Raw genomic sequence first — 26,717 nt, 5'->3', positions numbered from 1 at the left:
GAGGGCGTGGTGAAACAAAACCAGCGGGAGGGGCGGGACCAAGATTGAGGGGTGTGGCCAGGGCTGCAGACCGGTTGAGGAGAAACCTGAGGGGCGGGGCGCGTAGCGCGTGAGCCGGGCCGCCACCGCCAGGCCACCGGACGTGGGCGGGGACCACATCCGGCGGGGCGGGGCTCGCGGATCCCGGAAGTGGCGCTTGGCTGCGGTTTCCCGGTGCGGTGGCTGCAGGTGAGCCGGCTGGGGGTACGTGCGGCTGTCCCGGCGTGGTGGGGCGTGGCAGGGCGTGGCGGGGCGTGGCCCCTGGTCTCCTGAGTGGCCTCTGCCGAAGCAGGACCCTGCCGAGGGGCGCGAGGTGGCGGGGCGGGCCCTCGCGTACGGGCGCTGCTGCTGTCCCCGCACTCCCGGTACCCCCGCCGCGTGGGCTTCTTGCCACCACGGCTGTGGTGGCGTTGGAGTGGGTGTCTTTGTGCGGATGGGGAAACCGAGGTCCAAGAGCGGGGTCTGACCTGTCAGAGGGCAGCGTGGGGTCTCGGGGACTGTGCGCCGTTTGCCCCACTCAGGGCAGGGCTGCTAGTGGGCAGAGTGTGCGTCTGCATTCCGTGCCCTCGGGCTGGAACCCAAGGTGCCATCCTAGCGGGTGAGAACGAGGGCCCCAACTGGGCTGTAAGGTGCGGTCAACTCCTGCCACCAGCGCTGCAGCCACTTGTGTGCCTCCTGCGGGCAATGTCCACTCCAGCCTGGAGCCTTACAGACCTTTTGCCTGGTTTCTCGGGGTCCCAGTCCTCCCTGGTTGCCCGAGCCCTTCTCCACCCCTTCAGTTCCCCCCTTATATCCAGGATCCCCCTTTCTGCCCGGACACCCAGGATATGATAGTTCTGTGCCCGCGGGCTCTATAGTAGGAGGTGGAGGAGACAGAGCTTCGGGAAGGCGTCCCTGTCCGTTGTGCAGCTCTGAAACCCTCTGCAGCCCTGGTCTCCAGGCTCTGGGTGGAATTGAAAAGTAAAGCCTGCTGGGCTGAGGCGCTGGAGACGCTGACCTGAGCCTTCATTATGGGCAGTTGCAGGCCAGAAAAGCCTTTTCCAAGATTATCTCGGAATCTGGCACAGTGCCTTTATAATTTCCATTAAGTAGACGAGGTTCATCCCGCAGCTTCTGGCAGCTGTTCGCAAAGTGTGAGCCCCAGTGCTGGTCCTGTGCCAGGCACTGTTCTGGGCTTTTTGAATGCCCAGATAGACAGTGGTCCCTGTGTACAGATGTGTCAAGGGGACCTCAGATGACTTGGCCACTGTCACACGGTTGGGAGGTGACAGAGTGGAGAGTTTTAATCCTTCTTCCTTGTTTCAGAGCTGATTGGGTGGCCTTTAACTCTCATGCTGCCTCCTGGGTTCCTTGGTTTCCAACCCTGGCCTTGGAGACTGGTGATGGTATCTGGAGGGGACCCCAGAAATCTCACAACAGGTGGTTCTTACTTTAACACAAGTCCTGGGTTCCTGGTGGCTTGGAAATTGGGTTGTTACTAAGAATTCTTGTTTTCTTTGCTTTGAAATGTACTAATCTGCTGTTAAAAGGGCTCTGGGATCAGTAGCCAGTGAACCATTTCTGGCCAGGAATAGTTGGGTTTTTCCAGGCTGACATAAGCACACTGTGGAAGGTCTCGTTCAGTTACCTTGCATGCCCGCCAGGCAGGAGTCCTGTTAGGGGTTTCCTCGAAGGACTTAGAGTCTCTGGAAGTGTCCAGCTGCCTTCGGAATGGGTGGTGGGTGGCAGGTGGCAGAGTGGCCTCTGTAACTGCAAGCCCCTTAGCTATGCTGGCTGTGAGGCATTTCCTTGATGATCTCCCCTTGCCTCGTCTGTTGCCAGTAGTTTTGTGGAACAGTAAGCAAGTATCAGACAGGTTTGTCTTGATTCTCTCAGGGCTGGCCAGGGAGCCCATGGGGCTTAGGACAGGAAGGACGTAGCTGCATTGAGGAGACACTTGTGACCTCACTGCTGGTTTATCCCGTCTTAGCAAGATTACTGGCTAGAAATACTCTGCTCCCTGCCCAGGAAGCACTGGCTCCTACCCTTGTCCTTTGTGTGATCTGAACAGTTCCCCTGGAACTGAGCCTAAGCTATGGTCCAGTCCTGGTGAATCCCTGTGGATGCTTGAGAGGGACAAGGTGGCCTGCCACCCTCAGATGGACTGTGCTATAATTCCAACCAAGTTGTTTGGCGGTGGTATTTGGCTCCTGTACCCACTTCAACTTCCTGTCCTCTGTCAGTTCTCCAGAGAAGGGAAGAGAAACTTCCGGCTGTCATTGTGGATTTGGCCCGGTGTTTTTTGGTGAGACAGGATCTCATTGTGCAGTTCAGGCTGGGCTTGAGCTCGTCGTAGCCTAGGCTAGTCTTGAGTTTGTGAGGATCCTCTTGCCTCAGCCACCTGAGTGCTGGTATTTTATATATACTTTTTTTTTTTTTTGAGACAGGGTCTCAATGTAGTATAGGGTGGCTACATACTCACTGTGTAGCCCAGTCTGGCCTCAAACTCATGGCAATCTTTCTGCCTCAGCCTCTTGAGTACTGGGCTCACAGGGGTGCACTGCCACCCCTGCAATAAGATGGTTATTATTTTAAAAAACAGGAACTAATAAATGTTACTGAGGATGTGGAAAAATTGAAACTTGATGCATCTTTGGTAAGAATGTAAACCATGCAGCCACTGTAGAAAGCAGTCCACTGATTCCTCAAACACTTAAACAGGGTCTCGGCACGAGCCAGCTGCTGCCCTGAGGGCACGTCCTGAGGAGGGGCAGCTGGAACCTGGGTGGGCACCTTGAATGCCACTCATGGCAGCCTTAGTCACAGGCCAGGGTTTTTGCAGCTAGTGCGCGGCAACAGTGGGCCCGGAAGTGCGGTTTTTATGGCAGGGATCACTTATTACTGGGAAGCAGGGAGTCCAGCTTGTGGCTGCTGCAGGAGTCTTAGGCAGAGTCCTGTGCTGAGGTCACCTGCATAGGCACAGAGGGGAGCGGAGCAGAGGAAACGCCCTGGGATGGTGGTGCAGGTGTGGGCGCTGCAGGGAAACAAGCTTGACGGGGAGGAACCGCGCCAGCGAGGGCAGGAGGACTTGTGCAGTGAGGCAGGAACTCAGAGCCTGTGTGAGTGTTTTTGATCTCTCAGCTCTTCCATTGTCGAGGGCTTTGATGCTCAAGGGCTTCTCATGGGCAGCCGTGATCCTTTTTAAAAATCCAGTCTTGCCAGGCGTGGTGGTGCACGCCTGTAATCCCAGCACTCAGGAGGCTGAGGCTGGAGGATTGTTGTGAGTCCAAGACTAGCCTGGGCTACCAAGTGAATGCAAGGCCAGCCTGAACTGCATAGCGAGAACCTGTCTCCACACACAAACACACATACACACACACACACACACACACACACACACATCCAGTCTTACCATTATGTAAAGATAACACGCAGTGCATTAACCATGGTTACTCTCCTGTTACCTTGTTGTGAATTTTTTTCTCTTTAAAATAAAATTTAAAGAATAATATAGCTCTGCGCAATTGCAGTGTGCGGCCCGCTCACATGTAAGGTGCGCCTTGAGGCGGCTGGTTTGAGGCCACTGTCTCCGTCTGCTGTCCTCTGACCCGCTGCTTCCCTTCCCTTTGCTTTGCTTTCTGCCTTCCTCGGTGTCCTCGGCTCCCTTCGTCTCCTTCATTGGCTCATTCTCCGTGGGACTTTCAGGGGTTGTGTTGGTGCGTGCCTTGCGTCATCCCTGCCTGTTCCAGGGAGGTTCCCAAAGGCCCCACAGTGACTCCCTCCCTGCCTTTCTAGCCCCAGTACCCTGGTGCATGCCACCTTCCTTTCATAGTGGTCTGTTAAGGAGACCATACAGTACAGCATGGGGCTCACGGTGATTTCTGTCTAGTTCTGGCACTTTTGTTCCTCCATGGGGAGTCATGTTCCCAACCCATTCCATGTCCCTCTGACCGAGGGTTTCCTCGGACATTTCTCAGGCGCTCTGTGCTTGGGGAGTTCTTTGCACTTTTGGATGTCTGGGGCAACTTTCGTGTTTTTGTTTTTGCTTTTTTGAGACAGGAGCTTGCTACACAGTTCAGGCTGTGCCCAGGCTGGCCTCCACCTCCTGGTGATTCTCGTGCCTCTGCCTCCCAAGTGTTGGGATAACAGGCAGGGGCCACCACACTTTGTGTGGCCTTGTTGTGGAAAGGTGTTTTTCCTGGATGGGGAATTCTAGGTTGACTTTCTTTGTGTACGCTAATGTTCCAGCATCCACTGCATGCAGCATTCGTAGATGTGGTCTGCTGCTTTTCTCATTTCTGGTCTTTTGTTCATAATGATACATCTCTCCCTCTAGTTGATTTTTTACCACTTGGTTTAAGTAATTTACAGTGTGTTTTGGTGTCATTTTCTTCATGTTTCTGTCCTGGGATTGAGTTTTTGGACATGTGGGTGTATAACTTTCATCAAAGTTAGAAATTTTCAGCCAGTAATTTTTAAGATACTTTTTCATTTCCCTGCCCCGCTCTGTCCCTGGGAAGAGTACCAGCAAGGGGTGTCTGTAGTTACCCATGGCTGATCATTCATCACCCCAGTGTTTTTTTCCTCCTGTGGTTCATTTTGGATGATTTCTACTGCTAGGTCTTCAGACTGCTGACCTGCAGGATCCAGTCTGCCCCCTTTGCTGTCTGATACACTTTTTAAATGGTAGCTTTGTAGTTTTTCCTCTAAGTTTGACTTAGACCTTTAAAAGGATGTGTTCAGGTCAGCCATCTGGCTCAGCCTTCTAGCTTGAACATACAGAACAGGTGGGAGTAACTGGTCTCATGTCTTTGCTTGGGGGTGCTCTCATCTATTTGATTTCTGGGTTTCTTTTTAGTGGTTGTTTTTCTCCTTACGAGTGACATTTCTCCCTTCTCTGTGTGTCTGTTTCTACCTGGATGTTGCCTGCCATGGTTCTGCCGTGCTGGTTGCTGGCATGGTGTTGTTTCTGTGGACATTCTTGGTAATGTTTGAGGACACACTTGGAGCCTTTAGAGGCTGCTCTGGGGCTGCAATAGTGGGATCGGTGCTGAGTTCTGTGGGTGCAGGGGGCAGGTGGGGCACAAGTGCCCAGGCAGGGTGCGCTATGGGTTCCTTGGGGACAGGATCCCAACTCCCTGACCCTCACCGATCCATTTGCCAGGAGACTGAGGTCACACCCCATCCCTAGAGGAGAAGGGAGGACAGGAGCACCAAGGGGTGCTGGCAGGGACCTGGCTGCAGAGGGGTTAGCTGGCATGTGTACACTGAGCCATGGAGCGTGTGGTTTTGCACAAAGTAAATACAGTACCAGGCTACAGAGCCAGAGGACTGGAAGCAGGGCCAGGAGTCTCTGATCACCTGAGCTGTGCGGGACTCGAGGCCAAGGATTGGGACACTCAGCCTGGTATGGGAGTGCGGTCAGCTCGTGACTCTGCTGGGCCTGCTGCTGGCCAACACCTTCATGGGCTCCCGCAGGGTCTGAGGCATGGCCCAGTTTCTCTGGCTCTGCAGTATTTGTGATGCCGTTGGCCAGAGAGCCCCACACAGGGTGGGGTCAGCTATGGCCCCTCTGTTCCCAGCTGGGGCAGCAGCCATGTGGCCCCACAGGCTCATGGTGTCTGCCTTGTGTTGTGGTCCTCCCAGGGGTGGCCAGCCTCACTTGTGGATTCAAAGCCATCTGAATGTCGGGGTACAGGACGAGTGAATGCGGATCCCACCTGCGTTGCTTTGGGTGTTCTTAGTGGTCAGCTGCAGGCTGATGGGGGACAGGGTGTCGCCGGGTGCTGGGTACCACTGTCAGGAGCTTCACACAGAAGCTGCTGGCAGCTGCTCCTTGCTCCGAAGTGATGCCGATTGAAGCTGAGGGTTTATCTGACTGAATCTGGCTGGCAGTTTCTGTCACCTTAGTGATGGGTCAGTCCCTGGCAGAATCTGGGGAGTGCTGGGGTGACCAAGAGAAAAACAGATGGGGTGCCTGGGACCCAAGCAGGAGCTCTGTTCATTCTTTCAAAAGTCTGGGCACAGAGGAGAAACTGAGGCATGGAGTGCTCAAGAGGCCTGCCCTTGATCCCCGCACACAGCCCCCAGCCTCTTGATGCTAAGCCTTCAGCAGGCCTGCAGGGCCGAGGCTTGGGCAGGAGGGAGAGCTGGGCTTTCCTGGCAAAGGGACTTGGGGCTTAGGCCTCACATTGCTGATGCCCCAGGAGACACTTTCTTTCTTGTTACAGGTGGGAAACCAAGTCCCTGATAAGGTGGCTGTGTCTGCCTGGGACTTTCTCAGGGGCACCGATGTGCCAGTAATGGTTCCCTCCTGGCTGGCTATGGCTACCTTTCTCCCACTGAGGGCCAGCGAGAAGACTCAGCTCAGTCTGAGCACTGGTCCTCTTTTGGTTAGCTGGCTTCTTTTGCTGCCAGCTGCCTGAGACACTGATTTGGGGGTTTCTTGTGTCTGCTCAACTCCAGCACAGCCAGAACAACTCACCTTTGTAACCCTGGGAGGGTGAGCGCCATCACTCAGAGCTCTGGGAGGATCAGAGGTTACCAGTGCACTAAATATAGCGAGTATGACAGTCAGGGCTGCCTCCCATAGCCTGTGTACCCTGGGTATTTCTGGACAGTGCTGCTGCTGGCCAGCGACGCTCAGCTGAGTTCAGGCCCAGTTCCTGCTTCCTGTAGCCTGCAGGGACCTTTGGGCTTGTGCTGCCTGCCCAGGGCCTTTGAGTGCTCCCCTTCCCCACCATGTGGGTGGGTCCTCCTGACTCTTGATGTGGGAGGGGGTGGCAAGGCTGCAGGAGAGACCTGACACCCTCCTGGGCCCTCACTGTGGGCTGGGAAGGCCCCAGCCTTGCCCCTCACCTCCCTGTGCTCTGTTTGCAGGGCAGGATGGAGACCCTGAAAGACAAGACCCTGCAGGAGCTAGAGGAGATGCAGAGCGACCCAGAGGCTATCGGCCGGCTGGCCCTGGAGTCCCCGGAGGTGGGTGAGGCCATCCAGGCGGGAGCCCCAGGCCAGCTGGGGTGTGGCCAACCCTTACCTGCTGTGGATTTTGCCCTTTGCCAGGCCAGGCCAGATGAACCTCCAAGGGTTCAGGCCAGTTCCTGGGTTCCCCAGAAGCATCGGCAGTGGTGGGGAGCTTGGGACCCATGTGGATTTGTACCACCGGGCCTTCTGGTACCACAGCCCCTGAGGCTATGCACTGGGTCTGGCCTGACTCCAGCACTGGCAAGTCTGGCCCACCTTGCCCTGCAGCTGTGGGTGACTTGGGCCCCAGGGCTGGGCCACAGTGCATCCCCGTCTGACCCTGTGTCCACCATGCCTGGCACCCTGGCTGGCCCTCAGTCATGGTAACAGGTGCACTCTTGCTTCTATCTGTGTGGAGCTTTGCACTTAACCGAGGACCTACCCACTTCTCACGGCCATGGCCTCTCCCTGCCAGGGCCTTGGGCTGGCTGACTGCCCTGGAGCCTTGACACGTGGCTTCTGTGAACTGCCATCTAGGAGAGGTGTGTGGCTTCTGACCTACTTGCTGGCAGTGCAGAGGAGCACAGGTCATGTCCCAGGCTCCTCCCTGCATCCCAGTGGCACTGTGAAACCAAAGACACCTAGTCCTCCCTGGGCATCATCAGTGACCACTGGGCTCTGAAGCCTGGGGTCCTCTTATGCTGTGAGACCCCCAGTTTCCCATGCTAGTCAGCCTTCTCTTCAAGCTCTGCCACCAGGGGCCTGATGCTGTCCAGCAAGTGGCTAGGGCAGGCTGTCACCACAGTGCGAGAGTCCCATGTGTGTCCACCTGAGTGCGCTGGGCCCCCAGTGCCTACATGACTGCACTTGCTGGCCTGACTGTGGTGAGGCTGAGTATGCCCTGGGCCCTCAAAGAAAAGTAGGAATGGCTTTCATCGTCATTAGTGCCTTTCTCTTCTAGGTCCAGGACCTACAGCTGGAGCGGGAGATGGCCCTGGCCACTAACCGGAGCCTGGCTGAGCGGAACCTGGAGTTCCAGACCCCCCTGGAGATCAGCCGCTCCAACCTCTCTGACAAGTACCAGGAGCTGCGCAGGCTGGTGGAGCGGTGCCAGGAGCAGAAGGCCAGGCTGGGTGGGTGCAGGGCAGGCGGCCGGAGTGGTGTGGACATAGCCCTGTGCCCACCAGGCAGGCCTGGTGCCTTGGGCTTCACAGGCAGTGGGTAGGGATAGCACTATGGGATTTGCATGTCGCCAGTGAGACATCTGGGCCAAGGGCCATGTAGAGCTGCAGAGGGTGCAGTACTGGAGACGGCAGGCTTGGGACTGGAGTACAGAGCACTGGCCCAGGAAGGGGGAAGGGGCTGCCTGAAGGAGCTCCTGGGCAGAGTAAGACCTAAGTCCCCCCGTCCGTACGTGCCCTGGCTGGCCGGACTCCTGAGCTCCTCTCTGGCCGGGAAAGTGACTTGTAAGGGGCAGCGCAGCAAGGGCCCTGCGAGCCCTGCAGGGATGTGCAGGGCCCTCCCCAGGCCCACGACCTCCAGTGCCGACCATGCAGGCAGCTCTGTGGACCATACGCCTGCCTCTCCCCTTCCAGAGAAGTTTTCCTCTGCACTGCAGCCAGGGACCTTGCTGGACCTTTTGCAGATCGAAGGCATGAAGATCGAGGAGGAGTCTGAGGTGCGTTAGGGGCATGGCAGGTCACCTGGTGTCCTCTGGGTCATCTGGGCACAAGTGAAGCCCTGTCCTTGTGGCGGCAGGGACACTCTGAGACCCCAGTGGATGCCAAACCGCAGGGGCACTGGACTCAGCTGCTCTCCAGCATGCAGTGTGTCTGCATGAGCCAGATGAGATTTGGTTTATCAGTGAGGTGCAGTGATAGATTAATGACAGTAATGAGATAGAGCAGTTATAACAATGGGTTGCAAGAGAGGGTCACTTCAAATTGCCAGCTGTTCGTTGCTAGAATTTTCCATTTTGTATTTTTGGGCTGGGCTGACCTTAGATGGGGACTGCTGCCCTGGTGGCCCCCATGTGGGGAGCCAGGATCCCATGGGGGCCAGGGCCACCTGCCCCTGCCCCACCCTGTCTCCATCCCCCAAGTCCCTCAGTCTCAGGCAGAGGCTTCTCTCTGCCCCACTGCTGGGCTGGGAGCACTGAAGGCCTTGGTGTTCCCTCAAGGGACACAGAGGACTAATGGCGCACAGGTGTCAGTAGGGGACTATGGGGACCCCAGACAGTGGAGACACAGGCGTTGTGAGCTGCTGTGAACTGGGGGAGCCAAGGCCAGTGTTCTCATGCCCACAGTCATCACCCCATGTGTCCGCAGGCCATGGCTGAGCGGTTCCTGGAGGGTGAGGTGCCACTGGAGCGGTTCCTGGAGGACTTCTCAGCCATGCGGACGTTATCGCACCTGCGCCGCGTGCGGGTAGAGAAGCTGCAGGATGTGGTGAGGAGGCCCCGAGTGCCTCAGGAGCCTGCGGGGGACACCCCTCCACCCCGGCCACCGGTGCCACCACGCCCTACTGTCCAGGCTGTGCCCCCCGTGGCTGAGGAACCCCCGCCACAAGTGCAGCCACCGCCATCGACTACACCCCCTTACCCCTTGCCCTATAGTCCGATACCCAGCCTGCCTGTTGGCCCCACTGCCCAGGGCGCCCTGCCGCCAGCCCCCTTCCCAGTGGTGGCCCAGCCCTCAGCCTATGGGGCACCTCCTGGACCCCGGCCCGGGGTGGCCATGGGCTATGCCTGGTCCCCCGTCAGGGGCGTGCCACCCCAGCAGAGCTATCCCACACCCCCAACTAGCACCTCAGGTCCTGGATACCCCTTGGCGGGGGGCCGGGTCCCTAGTCCTGGCTATCCTCAGCAGTCCCCCTTTCTCCCCATGGCAGGGAAGCCCCCCTACCCCACACAGGCTCCGCTGCCCGGCTTCTCCACCCAGCCCCAGCCCCCAGTGCCCCCTGGGCCCCCGTACCCCACCAGGCCCACACCCCCCTACGGCTTCCCCCCACCCTCAGGCCCCAGCTGGCCTGGGTACTAGGTGGGTCACCCTCCTGGCACAGAGACCAAGGGGCAGGAGTGGCACAGGCTCTGTGGAGGTGGCCTTGGCAGTGTGACCATGCACTGTGGCCTCCAGCTAGCAGCCCGGGCTGCCCCTTTCAGGGACTTGCTATGGGGTTCTCGGGTTTCTAATGAGCCAACTGATTGTGCCTGCCCCGGGGACATCTGGATGTGCATGAGACGGCCCCGCCCATCTGCATCTAGGGTTGGCACCAGCACGGGTGCTGGGCCAGAGCAGAGCATCCACCTGTGAAGCCATCACGGACCTGCGAGGCTGTACCCTGGGCTGGGTGCACTGTGAAGGCCTTGCGTCGGTCCCCTGGAGCTCTGACTAGATGGAGGAGCATGGAGCCCAGGAGGTCTCGGCAGGATGGGGAGTGGGGGCGGGGCAGCCAGAGCCCCTATCCCTTTGTGCCTTGAATCTCACATACAAATGGTCCCTCCCCTTACCCACCCCATGAGCCCCATCCCCGACCTGCAGCCCCTGCGGATCGTCACAGCAGCCAGGCATGGGCCCCAGCCTGAGTGGCAGCCCCCCGGCATGCAGAGCAGGCTGGGCATGGCGCTTGGGTGAGTGTCTCCGGCAGACCCCGAAGCCGCAGCCACACTGTGGCGTCAGGAAATCTAGTGCCTTGAACCGTCCTGCTGGGCTCTCCACTTCTGATGGGTGCAGGGGTGAGGGTGCCTGGCCTTGGGAGGCTGCCTAGCCCCACGTGTTGTGGGTAGGTGTGTGCAGGTCCAGGGCTGTGCCCCAACATTGAGAGGAGTCCCAGTGATCCTGTCCTGGCTCAGCCAGCTGTGTCACAACTTGCCACAATAAACATGGACTAGTTATACTGGTACCCTGCTGCCTCTGTGGCACCTGCCCCCTACAGCCCCAGAAATGTGCTCTGATGGAGCACCCATCTGTGTCCACCTTCTGTGTCCCCCTTGGTACCCCTTCTGTGGCCACCTTCTGCCCCTCCCTGTGTGCCAGTTCCCCAACTTTCTTTTGCCTGCTATGCTGAGTCTCCATTGGAAGTGGCTATGAGCCAGCCCCATTGTTTGGTTGTGGCTGTGCCAGCAGCTACAAGAGGTCCACAAGGGGGCGCCTCGCTCCTGACACCTGCTGGCCGTGGCTGACCAGGCCATACAGGGGGCTGCAGGATGTGCCTAGGACCGAAGACCCAAGGCAGAGTCTGGGGCTGCTACCTTCAGCCATGACCTGTGCATGCCTGCTGCCCTGAGGCCCTGCCCAGCTGGTCTCCCTGGTGCTTCTGAGTCCTCAAGCCAGCCTTCTGCCCTCTGTCCCTGAGGGTGATAGGTACAGACAGCACTATATCCTCCAGGCCGAGTAGTGTCCTCCTCTGGCTGGTGCCATCACCTCTGGAGCTCAGCCCAGTTTTTATGAGGAAGAAGGCCTGGGTCAGATGGGCTCTGCCAAGCCCCGTGGTTCTCTGTCCCCATTTTTGCCTTCACCCGGGACCCCAGGGCCTGGAGAACGCTGGCCTTGCAGATGGAGCTGTAAGTGTTACGAGGCCCTGTTACATGCTTGGGTTGGAGCCGAGCCAGGCAGGAAGGAGAGGCCGTGGCTGCCCCCACTTCCCTGCACGCTTGAGACGGTGGCACATCCCAGTCCTCAGGGTCCTCCCTTGTCCCTTGAGGTCAACAGTTCTCTGTGTCCAGCCAGATTGGGGAGACCAGCACAGACACGTGACTGAACCAGCCAGGGACGCCGAAGTCTCCTTTGGGTGCACATCAGGGCCCTGGCTTTCCTTGGGGTCCTCAGTTTACCTAATGGGACAGTGCTCATGCCTGGCTCCCGAGGACCGCTGGTCATCACAGGTTCTCACAGGGAGAGGGCAGCCCCTGCCAGGGGCCCCAGGTCTGTTCTGCAGGCAAGGTGGGAACCTGGCAGGAGCCTTGGGGACAGCAGGGTGGTTACACAAGTCTCGCTGAGCCTGGTCACTTGTCAGTTTCTAAAGACTTGACCTCGACTGTGCTTCCTGTTCCTGTTTGGATTTTTTTAAATAGGTGTGGTGGCTCTGACCATGGTGTGGTGGTCAAGTGACAAGAGCTTTGGTTTAGGAAGGGTCCCAGCTGCAGGCTGTGTGGTGCTGTGTCCTCTCTGTGTCCACCCAACACCCGGGTCCTTCCTGTGCTGCCCCAGGGCTGGCTCTAGTCAGAACCATGGGTCCGTGCTCCCTGAGATGCAGGCCCTTGCCTGGAAGGTGTCCTCCATGGGATAGTGACAGTCCCCGGGGGTAGGTGTGGGGGCAGGATGGGAGAGGTCAGAGCAGCCATGCTCTCGGGAGGAGAAGCATTATTTAGGTGAACAAAGGTGTTCAGGTATACCAAAGGACTCCCCAGGAGGGGTTCCTTCACTGTGGGTTAGTGGCAGAGTCCAGAAAGCCCAGGGCCCTGGCGCAGAAAGGGGGACCCTTTGGGCACCCTGAGTCTCTGTGTGCAGGGTCATACCTATTATGGGGTCCACATGGAGGGCCCAGCTGGGCTAGCCTGGGTTCCTGTGGCTGGGGTCCTTGCCTTGTCCTGGCGGGCAGGGTGGAGGTGAAGATGTCACATCTGGATAGCGGCCGCAGGTCTGGCTCGCAGTTCCCTGATCCTGGTGCCCAGTTCGGGGTGGCTGGGACTTGGGATGGCTGCAGGCCCAGGGTCAGGGCTTTTCTCTGCAAGGCCACACAGGTCTGTCCAGTGTCCTGCATGGTATGTTGCTTGCATGCTGGGGGCTGGGGCGCGTTGGCAGGCTCTGTAAACGAGGCCCACAGCAGACTTCACTCTCAGGGTGGCTTCCACACACTCGCTCTTGTAGTTCTGCACCTGACGCCCATCAGCACCTGCTAGTAAGGTTATCCAGGCAGGAGCTTGTGTTTGAATTGTGCCAGCAGATGGAAGCGGTCATTGCCCTCCTCCCTCGCTAGGGCCATGCAAGTCCCAGCGGGGCTGAGCTCTAGCTTTCTCCTAAGGCTTTTATCACCCTGCTCCTTTTGCTCATTTCTGTTGAAATTCCCTGGCAGAAACACCCCATCCCTCTTCCTAGCAGAGCCCTGGACACTTCCCATCTCTGCTCTCACACAGTGACCTGGGATCTGCCCCTCTGCTGTCTAGCCACACGAGTGTGACTGCCACACTGCCCACAGGGCATCCTCTGCTGCTGCTCCTGATGCTGGTGGTGATGAACCCAGGGCCTCCTGTGTACTAGGCATGGGCACCACCAGAGCCGTAGCCTGTGCCGTGGGGTCCCTCCAAGCAGCTTGCAGGAGCTTTGAGACTGATGGCTCCGAAGCTTGGAACCAAAAGCACCAGCTTCTTCTCCTCCTCTCCCCACAGGGGCCACATGGGGCAGCAGGGCCTGGCAGGCACAGGGCTGGGGACAGGCTCACCTCAGAGCCTCTGTGCGGTGTGCAGGTCGTAGTCGCTGTCTGAGGAGTTGTCAGGCTGGGCAGCAGAGAGGCGTAGGGCCCCTTCCAGAGCTGGGGGGAGGGGAAAGTTGGCAGAGCCGGCAGAGCCCACAGAGCTGGGCCTAGAGACCAGCAGACCACAGGCTTTGCAAGCCAGTGATCAGTCCGCCACAGAGCTAAGGAGGCTCAGCTCTGTGCTCTGGGGTTTCACCCTCAGTGCCAGTGAGGGGCCCTGGAAGGGCTCCTGCAGGCCACTGACAGCCCTGCTTTGGCCCAGAGGCCCTTGTTTACCCTCTGGCCGCCTGGATCCTATGGGAAGCAGGCCAAATAGACCTGGGTTGGGGTCCTGGCATTGGCCAAGAGTGGGGTTCTTTGGTGAGTGATTTGGGCTTTGGGCCTGCGAAGGACCTGCCACTCATTGGGCAGGGGGGCAGCAGCTTCCCCCAGCCTCCTCCTTCCCAGTAGAGTGCCAAGGACAGTGGCATGGACCTGGTCTTCTGCTCACCTGGGTAAGCAGACAGGTGGGAGCTCCGGGGCGGCTGGCTGTACTCATTGTCCACGTGTGATGCTGGGCGGTTCTCAGCTTGGGACCGCACGGTGGCAGTGTGGTTGCGGTGGAAAGACACTGCACACGTGCAGGGGAGAGTTCAGTCACCTGCTGCCCTCTCCCGGCACCCAGGAATTTCATTTCCTGTTCCCCTTCCCTCTCTGGTGAGGCAGGATGACCCCACATGAGCAAGAGCAGGTGGCCCGCAAGCCCAGGGGCTTGGTCAGACCCCATGCAGGGAGTCCACAGGGAGCAGTGGGGAGATCACTCCGCTCCAGGGAAGGAGGCTGATGCCTTTGGGTGACTGAAACTAGTGGGGCCTGTAAGGGCTGGGGAAGGGCAAGGTGCAAAGCAGAGGTAAGAGGTAGAAGGTGATGCTACCCTGTGGCAGCCCTCCTGGCCTCCTCAGGTCCTGTGGGGTCCGAAGTCCAGGCAAGAGACTGTGCTGAACTTTGCCTGGCCCTGAAGTTGGGGGGGGGGTCCCTTTTGGGAGTGTCAGGCATAGTGCTGGGGACGCCTGAGGGAGGGCAGGCCTGGGGACTCCTGGTCGAGTTACCACTGAGGGGATGCCGTGGCGTTTGAGTCAGGCAGAAAGCTCATGGCCTCTGTCCCATGGGGAAACCTAAGCCCCGGTTTGGGTCATCTGTGGCCACAGTGACACCACGGAGGTGCTGTCTGTGGCTAGGCACTTACTGTTCATCCCCGTTGGGCCGATCCACTGCCGCTGCTTCTTCTGGCGGACTGAGTCAGAGAGACGGAGGCAGTGAGGGGTGCTGCAGGACCCCAGGAAGATGCTTGGGCCCAGCTTCCAGCTGGTGGGTGGGGGTGCAGGACGGCGCCATTTCCAAGGAAAGGCCGAGGGGTGCAGGCCCAGGAGGAGGACCTGGCAGGTCCATGTCCAGCATCCCGAAGGCTATTTCCTGTCTTTGAGCATCCTCTGCACCCCCAGAGTACAGCTGCACTCTGGTACATGGGGAAACTGAGCCCAAAGACAGGTGGCCCAGCAGTGTCTCGGGCCTGTGGCTGTGCTGGAGGTGTGGGGTCACACAAGGTCACGCATGCCCTCATTGCCCACCCAGCTCAGGACTCCTCAGCCTCCCTGAGTGCAGACAAGTTAGAAAGCATGACCCTTCCGACTTCCTGTCACCCCAGGAACCCGCACCCACCTCTCTTCATCAGCTTCCTGTAGGCCAGGGGACCACACAGCACCAGCAGCACAACCAAGAGCAGCAGGGCCAGCACAATGCTCCCCACAGTGCCCGCAGCCAGGCCTGGGGGGTGGGGATCCTGGCCTGGTGGGGAGGGCTGGGGTCAGCCCAGCTGGGGGAGGAGGCTGCCCCTGGCCCCTGAGGTTCAGAGTTGGCCACCTGTCCCTCACCCGCCTCCGCTGCTGTCATCGGTGCACCCCCCGCCCCCCGCTCCTGGGCAGCAGCTGTCCCCACCCCTCACTGTCCTTCCCAGGCACCCCATTCCTGGCCCCAGCCCTGGCACTCACAGGTGATGTACGCCCTCCGGCAGGACCTCCTCTCCTCAAGCACATGGCACTCGGACAGCAGCTTCTCAGGGCAGAGGAGTCCGCGGGTGCCCACGACGGCATCGAGCTCATGGTAGGTGAGGAACCTGCCACACTGCTGCTCCTGGCATAGCGCTTCCCACCGTGCTGAGCTCCGGGTGCTGTGGCACAGGGCTACCCACTGTGCCTCCGGGCCACCCTGGCGCACCTCCACAGTGCCCTGGCATGTGCTGCCACCCCCCACCAGGCGGCTTTGCACCTTGGGCTGGAAACCTGGGGAAGCAGCAGGAGGTGAGTGCCCTGTGGCCTGCAGCTGAGGGCACTGGCTTGGGGAGGTGCCTCCCTGCAGCTTCCCTCCTTGGCAGCCCCCACCCCAGCGTGCCTCACTCAGCTTTGTCCAGGCCTTCAGCAGCCTGAGACTGGCAGCTGGTACTGGTGGGCAGGAAGCCACCGGGGGCAATGCCCAATGGTGACATCGGGAAGCATTTGCTCCATGCTAGGTGGAGAAGAGCTGGGGTAGCAGCAGCATCCATCTCCTGCTGCACCATAGGAAGAGGCAGGCTTCTCAGAGGGGAAACTGAGGCAGACTGCTCCAAGCCCTACCACTTCACAGGTGAGAGACCCCAGGATGCTGCTCCCCATGCCCTGTGCCCGAGGGCCAGGCAACAGTGTGTGGCCGGTCCAGCAGGATCCCCGAGATGGGGCCAGGACTTCTCGCTGCACTGGGTTCAGAGCAGCTGTGATCACCAGATTTGGCCAGTTTCCGTGGCAATAATACCACCAACACCCCAGCGAGTCTTTTCCATAGAACAAGAGGCCAGTGTAGGCTCTAGCTCAGCAGAGCCAGGCTTCCTTGGTTCTCACACAAAGCACTCTCACAGAAATGGACTCGGATTTGGGGAGCGGGAGGATGTGGTGGGCCACATTTCTAACCCCTGAGGTACCAGAGCTGAGGGTGGGCAGGGTGACAGGCTCCAGATCCATACAGGGATGGCAGCAGGTGCTGATCCTCTTGGCTCCCCACTTCCCCTCTGGGATGTGGGACGGTGATAGCAGAGCCCGGGCCTGGGAAGCCATTGAGTGGAGTCTGGACCCCACAGCCCCCGAGTAGGGGATCCACTGATGCCCACCACCCTGCCTTGTCCACCCTGCTTTCCCGGTGGTCCCCTCAGCAGTGTCCACTGATCCTGGGATGATCTGTAGGCCGTGAAGGCTCCCTGCCTGGTTCAGGGCACAGGGTTGTTTTGTCAGCTGGTGCTCTGGGGGGCCTGGGTCACCCCGTGGCCTTGCGCGGAGCAATTGCATGCTGCATTCGGCTCCAGCCATGCCTGCAAGCTGTCCCCTTTGCCTTCCATGCCATGGGGTCTCTGCTGCTACCCTTCCTCCCTGACCCCACTCACCGGAGCAGACGAGCGCCAGGGCCAGGCCGGCCTCCCCACGATGCGCCTGCCGGAAGCACTGCGGCAGGGCTGTGCAACTCGCATTCTGCACCGTCCACCCGATGGGCCTTGGGACTTCAGGCCCTGGCAACCTCCTCAGGAAGGAGCCACAGCCCAGGCTCCTGCAGATGAGGGTGCCCAGGCCCCAGAGCATGTCATCCTTGTCATCTGGGGCTGGGTAGCCGATGACACCGCCCAGGTGGCCACTGTAGAACTCGACAGTGCCCGCACACTGCAGGCCCCTGGGCCCAGCTGCCAACCACAGCCTGGGCGGAGCTGGAATGGGGTGGGAGTGGGGCTAGGCTGAGTGGGGCTGCCCACCCCACGATGAAGGAGACACTGTGGGTGAAGCCCCCACCCATGGGGCACCTTCTCACCTGTGGGCGCTGGTGTGGTGGGGGGTGGGGGGCTTGTGGGTGGCGGTGTCGTCTTCTGGGGCTCTGCAGTGGGAAGGAATGAGGCAGCAGGGGTGAGGACACTGGGGACGCACCACTTTCCACATAAGCCTGTCTGAACCCCATGCTGCCTCGAACAGTGGCCCCCAAGACAGAGGCGGGACAGAGGCTCTGGGGCAGAGAAGACAGCAGCCTGCATATCTGGCTCCTATGTCTGTCCCACCAGGTGGCTGCCAGCGCCCTGGCCCATGGATGTGTTCAGGGGTGGGAGAACGGACCCTGATCCCCCACCCCACAGGTGCCCACAACCCACCTAAGCAGATCAGGCTGAGTGGTTGGCACCAGCCTGCTGCATTGCTGCTGCAGTTGAAGAAGGAGACTGGGGCTCCGAAGCAGGTGATCTGAGGCAGCCAGGACTGGGGTGCACTGAAGGTAGAGATCACACCAAATCTGCAGACCTCCCCACAGCGCAGCTGCTGGCAGAGTTGGGAGACCTGGGCCAAGTCCTGGAGGGAGCCTCTGCGCAGGCCCCAGCTCTGTGCGCATACTGTGCTCCAGGATCCCTGCTTGTAGACCTGCAGCCGGCCCTGGCATGGTGAGCTGGAGCCCTGGAGCCGCACCTGGAAGCCTGGGGATGGCGGAGGGGAGAGCAGTCAGGAACAGGTAGGAGCAGAAGTGCCCCTTGTACTCTGCAGAGCCCTGCTACCCAGCACGTTGGGAGTGCTCAGTGCCCCCGAGAGCTCCATCCCTGCTGATCACAGCAAGGACAGCCCAGAAACTCGGGCAGAGCTGGAGGGGAGCTTGGGCCTGGACGAGGGCCCTGGGTATCTGCTACCTGGCACGATGGCCCATCCTGCAGACCCCCCTTTAGGGTCCCAGAATAGCCTGGACTCTTTGTTTTAACCTTTGAAACTGTGAAATGCACCCATTAAAGGCACCACTGGATGGGATCTGACACATGTGTGAGCACAAAGCCACCACCAGACTCTAGGTCACAATGTGCCTGGTGACCAGCAAGTCCTGGAGCCATTCATCCTGGGCTTGGCCCTCGAGGGCTGCCTGGCTGCTTCTGTCACAAGAGGCTGGTTTTGCCATTCTCCAGAGCTACGGAAGTGGGACTTCCTCCTGGCTTCTCAGTCTGTGCGACTGATGCATCCCCAGACCAGGGCCTCGGCTGCCCCCGTTGCTGTGAATTCAGTGTGCGCTGCAGCTTTGCCACTCAGCTTTGGGCCACTGCGCGGGCTGTGTCAGGGGCTGGCCTACTTCGAGCTGATCTCTGCACATTGTGTGTCTGTTTCTCCTGAGCATGCACCCAGGAGCGGCACTGCAGTCTCAACAGCAGCCCTATGGCTTCATGATCTTAGAAAGGGCCTTGGGTTAACTGATCCATGGTTGCCCTTGGTATTCAGGGGGGCTGGTGTTAGGGCCTCCCTCAGGTACCAAATCCATGATGCTCAAGTTCCTTGCCTAAAATGGTAGGGGCTGAGGTGTTGTTCAGGGGTATGGGGTGTGTTTAGCATGCATGAGTCCTGTGCTCAGCAGCCCCCCAAAAAATAAAATGAAATGCCCTAACAACGGTGGCCCGAGACTTGGCACTTGTGTGGTGCCCTTCAACACTGATGTCCACCTCTGTGTGTCTGAGTGGGCTGGGCGCTGCCCAGCAGAGGTGACAACTTCTTGGCCCAAAGTTCCCCTCCAGCAGGACAGAGCTACGTCCCCACCACCGCCCTGCCCTGGCCTTCTTCACAGGCTCTTCCTTACCTGTGTCTTCCATGCTGGACCAGCCCACGCAGAAAGCAGCTGCAGAGAGGGCAAAGGACAATCAGGGAGTGGGGCTGACCTCCATCCCCAGCTCAGCAGGAGCTCTTGGGCTTCTGGACATGGGTTTTGCCCTGCAGCTTGGCACCTGGGCAAGCAAGTGAGGTCTGCAGGGTGGACTGCAGCATTCTCTCTCGCTTTTTCTCTCTAAATCTACCTTTTAAAATATCACATGGTGACATTGATTTCTCCTCCATGTATAGTCAAGTGACTGTTACTACACAGGGTACATGTCACCTCATTCCTCCCAGAGTGCTGGGATTATAGAGTGCGCTGCCATCGTGAGGAGAGCTGACTTTATACAGGAAGCGGCTATGCTTCACTTCCAGGGGAGAAACTGTCACTGGGGGTTAGAAAGGCCTGCTCTTGCAGGGGCTCACGCTGCTGTGGAAATTTTACAGGAAGTGATGCTTCCCCACCCGTGCTGTGCCCCAGCCTTCAGGACCCTGTGACAAGTGCTTGCATCTCTGAGATCCTATCACAGTCGGCCAGCAGTCCAGGACCTGGGCAGAGGATCGATATTCTCACAAGTAGGGTGAGGACTCAAGGCAATGCTAGCAGGGGACAACTGCACCTCCCAGTCTGCCCACCAGGCTTCTGTGGAAGCAGGGGTGCCCAGTTGTGGAGAGGAGATTGGGAGCAGAGAGGCCATGTCTGCCCTGTGCGCCCCACGCTGTGTGAGAGGCTGTGACTCCTGGTCCACACCATGTGCAAGTGCATCCAGGATGTACATGTCAGCAGAGGGCCAAGATAACAGGTTTGACTGGGAAATATACCCTCTGCCTCTGCCACTAAAGGGCGGCCTGCACAGTGCCAAGCATGGAGGCACAGAGAGGGCTGCAACCCGAGGTGCCAGAGGGGCTGATGGCCCTGGGCCAGGAACTGGGCTGACCATGCCTGCAGCCCCTCAAGGAGCACCCTGGCCTGCTCAGAGAACATGCTCAGGGAGGTGGAGAGGGCAAAGACCTTAGCAGAAAGTGGCTCCTAGGAGGGGCAGGCACACTCCCTGAGCCATCCTCTGCCCAGGGGCAGGCACACCGCCCTCAGGGTGCCATTTGGTCCTTAGTAGCAGCCTTTCCTTTCTTCTCCTGCTCGCATCACTACCACCACCTCCACCATCTCCATCATCCTCCCCAGTACCTTCCCCATCACCACCATCTGCACCATCCCCATCCCCATCATCATCTCCATCATGATCACCATCTTCTTCCCCATCATCACCACCTCTACCTCCATCACGATCTCCGTCATCCTCCCCAGTACCTTCCCCATCACCACCATCTGCACCATCCCCATCCCCATCATCATCTCCATCATCATCACCATCTTCTTCCCCATCACCACCACCTCTACCTCCACCTCCATTACCACCATCACCATCTCTATCATCACAGTCCCATCCTCCTTACCGCTGCCTTCTCCATCATCACATCCCCATGTCTGTCTATCATTATCGCCACTTCTGTCTCTATCCCCACCTCCATCACCACTGCTGTCACCACCCCCATTAACACGAGTGTTTTTCTCTTTTTTGAGATGGGGTCTCACTATGCAGTTCAGGCTGGCCTTGAGCTCACTTTGTAGCCCAGGCTGGTCTTGAACTCTCAACGATCCACCTCAGCCTCCCGAGTGCTGGGATTACAGGGGTGAGCCACCATGCCCAGCTGAGTGTTTTCCTCTTGCAGGACTGTTTTCCTTCACTCTCTCAGTGCCCCTCACAGTGCCAGGAGGCGGGAACCACTATTTTGGCCCTGTTTTATGGAAGAGGAAGCCAAGAGTGTTTAAAGAATTTGGCAGCTGGCCTGTGTGGCCCAGCGGCTGAGCTCTGCCTGCCAGCCTGGAGGTCTAGGATACTCTGCTGCTCCTCGCTGCCCGCCTGGATGGGATGAGCCCCTATCTGGTGTGAAGCCACCGTGCAGGGACTCGGCCCGGTCCTTGCTGCCTGACACTGGAGGCTTTCTCGACCCCTGGGGTGTGGCCCCAGTCCGTGGTGAAGTTCCCTGTAGGTCTCTGGCCAACCCCTCCTCCAGCCATCTGTGACCCATGGTCTTCAGCTCAGTGCAGGCCTGCACCAGGCTCAAGGGAAGCGAAAGCCGATGGGACGCGGGGCTGCCAGTGCCTTCTCCCGGCCTGTTCGGCCACTTTTGAGTTTTGATCCTTTGCAGCCTATTCTCATTTTTTAGCCGCTTCTTGCCAGTGATAGAGTAGCCTCTGGGATCCCTGGGATCATGCAGATTGCTGGGGTCCCCCTGACTCCTCTGGGGGTACAGCCTATGCCGCCCAAGGTATAGCTCTGCCCAGAAACCTTGAGGCCACGTGGGGAGAGAACCCAGCGGCATTTGTACCCTCGCTGTCCCCAACCATGCTGTCCTCAGCAGCTAAGGCTGGGGCTGGGCATGAGACCACACTGAGGGGCTGACATGCCCTGCCAGTCTATCCGCCAGCACCCCCCCCCCCATGGGGTGCTTGGACAGGCAGGCCTGGGAAAAACTCAGGGATGCAGAGAGAGGCAAAGAGAAAGATAGACAGAGAGAGACAGAGAGACAAAGGCAGGCAGACAGACAGACAGAGACAGAGAGACAGACAGAGATACCCCATGGGCCACATCCTGCCGTGGATGAGTTTTAGTCACTGTGTACTGCACTTAAATGTTTTCTGAGGGGTTGAGGCTGTAGCTCAGTGGCCTAAGTGCCTACCTAGCCGGTGCCAAGTCCTGAGTTTTGGTACCCGGTACCAATAAATAAATAAATAAAAACAAATTTTTGGAAGTAGTTTTTTTTTTTTTTTTTTTAAGACTTCATTTTGTTTTGCTTTTTAAATCCCAAGATCCTGAAGTTTTTGGACATGTGTGCTCTGGCTATGGGTGAATCTCAGGGAGCCTTTCTGTTCTGTGCACTTGAGCAGCACTGGCTTTAAGCACACAGCATTGCCTAGCAAGACACATTTTGTGTCCACCCTATGGGAGAGGCAGCCGGTACTCTGCAGCCCCTGCCTCTTCCAGGGCTGGACCTCAGGATCATGGCCCAGCTCCGGGGTTGGTTGCAGCTGGCTGTCTGTGGGCCTGGCTGGGGCCCCGAGTTACGGAGAGTTACAGGCTCTCCCTATAGCCAAGGCTGCTATGGGCCAGAGTGCTTGACTGGAGACCTGCGTCCCTGAGCCCTGGGACTATCACTGGTGCCCACAGCCCATGCGTATGGGGAGGGGATGGGGTCCCAGGTGGCAGATGCTCCTATGGGAGTTGTTGCTCTCCTCGTGGACATGGCCTTGGGCACCTCTCCGGATCTGTGGGAGTCACCTGGGCTGCATATCCCGCACAGTACCCCTTGTTCACGGTGCTGCATATCTCCAGCCTCGCACCCACAGCCTGGTGAACCCAGGTTCCTTTTGCCCATTTTCAGATGCGGAAGCTGAGTCCCTCTGCTTGCTGCCTGGCAGGGCACCATGGAGCCCGCTATGTTCGCAGAATTGAGCGAGGGTGGGAAGGGGACCCCTGCTGTAGGGTGGGGTGGGGGGACGCAGGGCTAGGACACAGCTGCCCTCAGAAGTTGAGACCTCTGGCCTCCCCAGGGCAGCCTGTTGGGCCGAGACAGTGCCATGGAGAGAGAGGAGGGGACGCTGTTCTGACAGCTCTGAGGAGGAGCCCAGGTCTCTTCTTGGAGACCCCTTGGAGGACTCCATTACCTGCTCACCACCCGCCGCCTTCTGGCTTCCCCCAGCTCCCACTGGCTCTGCCCTGGGCTGTGTCCCCACGGCACTCAACTGCTACATAGGTCCCCGGCCAGGATCCTTCCCGAGTTCCCAGCATGAGTCATTCCTCGGCCCTTCTGGGTGAGTGCAGCACTGATGAGAGGGCCAAGACCCCTGGGGTACTTGTCCTTTCGGGTGGCCAAGCAGGAGCCAAACTAGACCTGCCAATCCCAGAGCCTCTCCATGGGGCTGAGCACACACATGTGCACATACACGTGCACACACATGAGCACAGGAGATACTCGATTCTGTCTGATGGAGCTGAACCCTCTCCTTGGTCTCCAAGGTATTCTCTAACTGGCGAAGCCATATAGGGCATCCCCAAGGGCTACTGCAGCCTCTCAGCCCCAGCAGCCTCAGTTTCCTACAAAGAGCAGCCATAGTGTCCCCGATCCCTGGCCCTTCAGCACCTGGCAGGCCCCAGCTCTGCGGCCTCGGCTGTGGCTGGGTGGCCTCGCTCTGTATGCTCGGTGGACACCCTGGCCTCTGCCCTGCTCATCCTCTCTGCCATGGACCTTCATTCATCTTTCTCTGCCTGGCTGCTTCTTCCCATTCCTCAGGCCTCAGAGGGGATGTCACCTCCTGCGGACATCTCCTGAAGGTGTCCCATGTACCCTGGCCACCCTCCAGCCAAGGCCACCCATGACTTCCTGCACCACACAGCTCAGTGTCCACAAGTGGGTAAGGAACTTGGGGCTTATTTCTGGGCCTCCAGGCCAGGCCTCCTCTGCAAGCAGGCAAGGATGCTGTTTCACATGCTCAGGGCAGACAGGAGATGAATACATGCGGGGGATGCAGAGCCGTGCAAGGGAATAGCCTGGGGACGAGAGCCTGAGACAGTGCACTGGCCGGACTCCTTGCCCTGTCTGGGCTCCTTGAGCCTCACTGCCCTGGTTATAACTTGCTGTCTTCGCTGTTCATTGAGCACTTGATACTCGGTACACCCGGCACAATACTATGGCTCAACAGACCTAATTCACCCGGGGTTCGTGGAGCTCTCAGGTCACCCAGCTGGCAGGTGAGGTCCAGTGGCTGAGCATGGCTGGCTTGCCATGGCCTGAGCCGTTAAGGCTAAGGAGGATGGCACTGTCAGCACCCATGGAGGCTGTGACACCTTCTTGTGATGCCGGGTGGGAGGCTGCAGGGCCTCAGCTACTTCCTAGATGGCGTGAAGCTTGTGGAAGGCAATGACTTTGCAAGTATTTCAGGGCTGTGACCCCCACATGAAAGGGGTGCTCATTCCCCCGACATACACATTTGCACAAATATCTGTGCCTAGAGCTGCACACTTCGAATGTTCCCCAGGGTTGCTCACTGACTCCTGCCAGGCCAAGAGACTCACAGATCCTGCAGGAAGTCACCTAGGACAGGACGCTGCTGGGAGTGTAGCCAGGGGAGGTGAAACCTGAGAACTGCATCCCTGGTGTCCCAGGAGCAGCAAGGCAGGAGCAGCATGGCCTCTCCTCCTGCTGTGGAATACACAGCCATGGGCGTGCATGTGCACACCAGCTGTGCAGCATATACAAGAGAAAGCCGTGTGCAGGCCCTGAGTGTGCAGAGCCTCCACACAGATGTACACACATGCGCATGCACGTGTACGCACATACTCATGCATCCACACTCCCCAGCAGGTTGCGTATGGTACAGTCGGCGCACAGCGAGGGCCCGGGCACTTCCTCCTGGTCACACCTGGACTTGGTCCTCACCTACCATGCCTCCCACGCCTCTGGCCACAGTCACATCTCTATCGCACCCCTCCGATGGCCATGGGTGGAGCAGCCATGCGCACTGGGCCTAGAACCCAGGCTCGGCACCTGCTGCCCTGGGCTGTGTGCGCAGGGACTAGGAGCTCTGCCCGCCCTGCACCTGCGCACTGTGCCCTGGGAAGCCCCAGCCCTGTGCTCTCTGCTTGCTCTGCCCAGGGCACAAGAGATGGTCATTGTCCACGTCCCTGCCCCTGGAGGTGGCCAGGTACTGCTGGGCACCTAGCAACATGCTACGGCGCAGACAGCTGGACTCAGAGCCCTGGACAGCTCGGAGAGAAGCAGAGGCTGTTAGAATGGGGCCACCAGGACTTGGGGTGTGGGGCGGGCAACACGGACATCCCGTGGCTCTGAGCCTGTGTGATGCTCCGAAGCCAGACCAGGACAGGCATAACCTCAGTGCTGTGCCCATTGGACAAACAGCTACTCACCCAGCATTGCCAGCAGGCACTCGACGGCCAGTGACAGGGACCCCATGGATGCGGCCTGCTCCTGCCCAGCCTGGGGAACTCAGCACCTGTGGGTGAAGTTTCTGCCTTGTCTTGTCTGCTCGGGAGGAAGAGGGCGGGGTCATGGTGCAGGCAGTGTGGGGTCTGCGTCACTGCGTTTGAAGTGAAACTGTCAACTTCCTCCTGGCAGAGGTGCCACAGAGGACAGAGCTAAGGAGCCCTCACTGCATAGCCACGGTGATGCAAAGATCACACATATGTGGGTCCCACGCTCAGTGCTGCCTCCTCCGGGCACCTGAAGGCCTCACGGCCCAGAGGGCTGGGTCTTCTTGGCGCCCGTGGGGTTTGGGGCACAGGAGAGTGGTGCTCTGCCCCATATGTACCTGTGCCCTCTGTGGTTGCCCCAGCCACGGGTATAACCATGTTGTCCCAGTCTCTGTCTCGTGCACTCTGGCAACAGTGGAGTCTTGGTCCTCCAGCTACACTCAGAGGCCCAGGCCCAGGGCCTTCATGCAGGGTCATGGGCCACTGTGAGTGCCTAGCAAGTCTGGTGCAGACGGCTATCTGATTGGCTCGTGCCTTGCCCAGGAATGAAACCAACTTTCAACCCCGTGCCTGTGGCCCAGGGAAAATGCCAGGCTCTAACCTCTGCCCCCCCCCCCCCCCAGCAGATCAGTAGAAGCTGCTTCTCCCTGTGCTCCAGAAGCAGCCTGGTCCCCTTGCTCGGAGCTGATCCCCTGTGGCTCATGCTGGAGCCAGGCGGCCCAGGCCGAGGTCCCCGTGGAGCGGCCTGCGTGTCCTTGACGGTTAGTGGCACTTGCTGTCTTTTCTGTGGTAAGATGCTTTAGGGGATGCCACCAGGACGGCATGAGCCGGGCCCTGCTGGACTCAGGACTGTGGGGGCTGTGTGGCCACCTGGGTCTTTGTCTAGTGTCTCGGCAGCCAGCATGTCCCCAGTGCCTGTGGTCCTCAGGGTCCCCATCCCCATCTCTCTCCCCGAACCCTGCTTTTATCTTTACTTTCTTGGCTTCCTCTTCTTTAGGCTGCCTTCATCCGGCCTGGGCTTCAAAGGCCGAGGGTGTGCACCATGCCCTATGCAGCTCCCTCACGGGACAGCTGCAGATCGCCCCAGGCACACCCATGGCCTGGGGTCGGCGGTGCTGGCACAGGACCCAGTTGTGTTTCCCAGCTCCTGGGCCCTTTTCCTTCTGGGGAAAGTTTTCCTCATGAGGAAGTGCCGTGGGAGGCTGGCAGGTGAGGGTCCAGGTCTGAACCATGAGGGGTTGGGTTTCCCAAACTGGGAGAGGTTGACGTTGGTGAGCGCTGCAGGGAAGTCTCATCTCCAGGTCAGTCTACGTCCCCCCAACCCATGACCCTGAGAACCCAAGGCCTCCTGCTCATACCGATGACCCCATCAAGGGCCTGCTGCCAACACCCCCCACCTACCCTGTCTGTGGGGAGGTGCTGCTGGCCCCCCAGGCCTGGGCCACCTCCCTGAGCCTGACAGGGACATATTCTGGGCTCCGTGCTTGCCTGGGGACAGAATCCCCTGAGAGAACCCTTTCAGATTTGCTGTGGATAGTGCAGCTCTCATGTGAATTAAAAGTTA

General features: G+C 59.0%; 2 protein-coding genes across 6 annotated transcripts; one reads left to right on the top strand and one right to left on the bottom strand.

Moving 5' to 3' along the window:
* Positions 1-76: 76 nt before the first annotated feature.
* Positions 77-10,881, top strand: Vps37c (VPS37C subunit of ESCRT-I). Of its 3 annotated transcripts, none has more exons than XM_005001984.4 (5): positions 77-228; positions 6,898-6,996; positions 7,943-8,114; positions 8,577-8,659; positions 9,309-10,881. In XM_005001984.4, exons 2-5 carry the CDS (start codon positions 6,904-6,906, stop codon positions 10,017-10,019), a joined length of 1,059 nt encoding a protein of 352 aa, XP_005002041.1. In that variant the 5' UTR covers positions 77-228; positions 6,898-6,903; the 3' UTR covers positions 10,020-10,881. The 3 variants fall into 3 exon arrangements, with proteins under 3 accessions (XP_005002041.1, XP_013003870.1, XP_023419173.1); XM_013148416.3 differs by having other exon boundaries at positions 184-243; XM_023563405.2 differs by lacking the exon at positions 77-228 and adding an exon at positions 1,399-1,458.
* Positions 8,935-25,226, bottom strand: Cd5 (CD5 molecule). Of its 3 annotated transcripts, none has more exons than XM_003465866.5 (11): positions 25,091-25,226; positions 19,093-19,131; positions 17,645-17,959; positions 17,314-17,376; positions 16,898-17,212; positions 15,480-15,770; positions 15,151-15,276; positions 14,678-14,725; positions 13,943-14,062; positions 13,420-13,509; positions 8,935-12,876 (listed from the first exon to the last, which is right to left on the bottom strand). In XM_003465866.5, the coding sequence occupies exons 1-10, from the start codon at positions 25,134-25,136 to the stop codon at positions 13,421-13,423; spliced, it is 1,452 nt and encodes a 483-aa protein (XP_003465914.4). In that variant the 5' UTR covers positions 25,137-25,226; the 3' UTR covers positions 8,935-12,876; position 13,420. The 3 variants fall into 3 exon arrangements, with proteins under 3 accessions (XP_003465914.4, XP_023419170.2, XP_023419171.2); XM_023563402.2 differs by having other exon boundaries at positions 8,935-12,873; XM_023563403.2 differs by having other exon boundaries at positions 8,935-12,785.
* Between the last annotated feature and the right edge of the window lie 1,491 nt (positions 25,227-26,717).

The sequence above is a fragment of the Cavia porcellus genome, unplaced genomic scaffold (genome assembly GCF_034190915.1).
Source record: "Cavia porcellus strain 051 isolate PalLab524CR breed Dunkin Hartley unplaced genomic scaffold, mCavPor4.1 scaffold_17, whole genome shotgun sequence".
NCBI classification, from domain to species: domain Eukaryota; kingdom Metazoa; phylum Chordata; class Mammalia; order Rodentia; family Caviidae; genus Cavia; species Cavia porcellus.
Note: the sequence above shows the minus strand (reverse complement) of the source record. Positions and strands in the feature narration are given on the sequence as shown.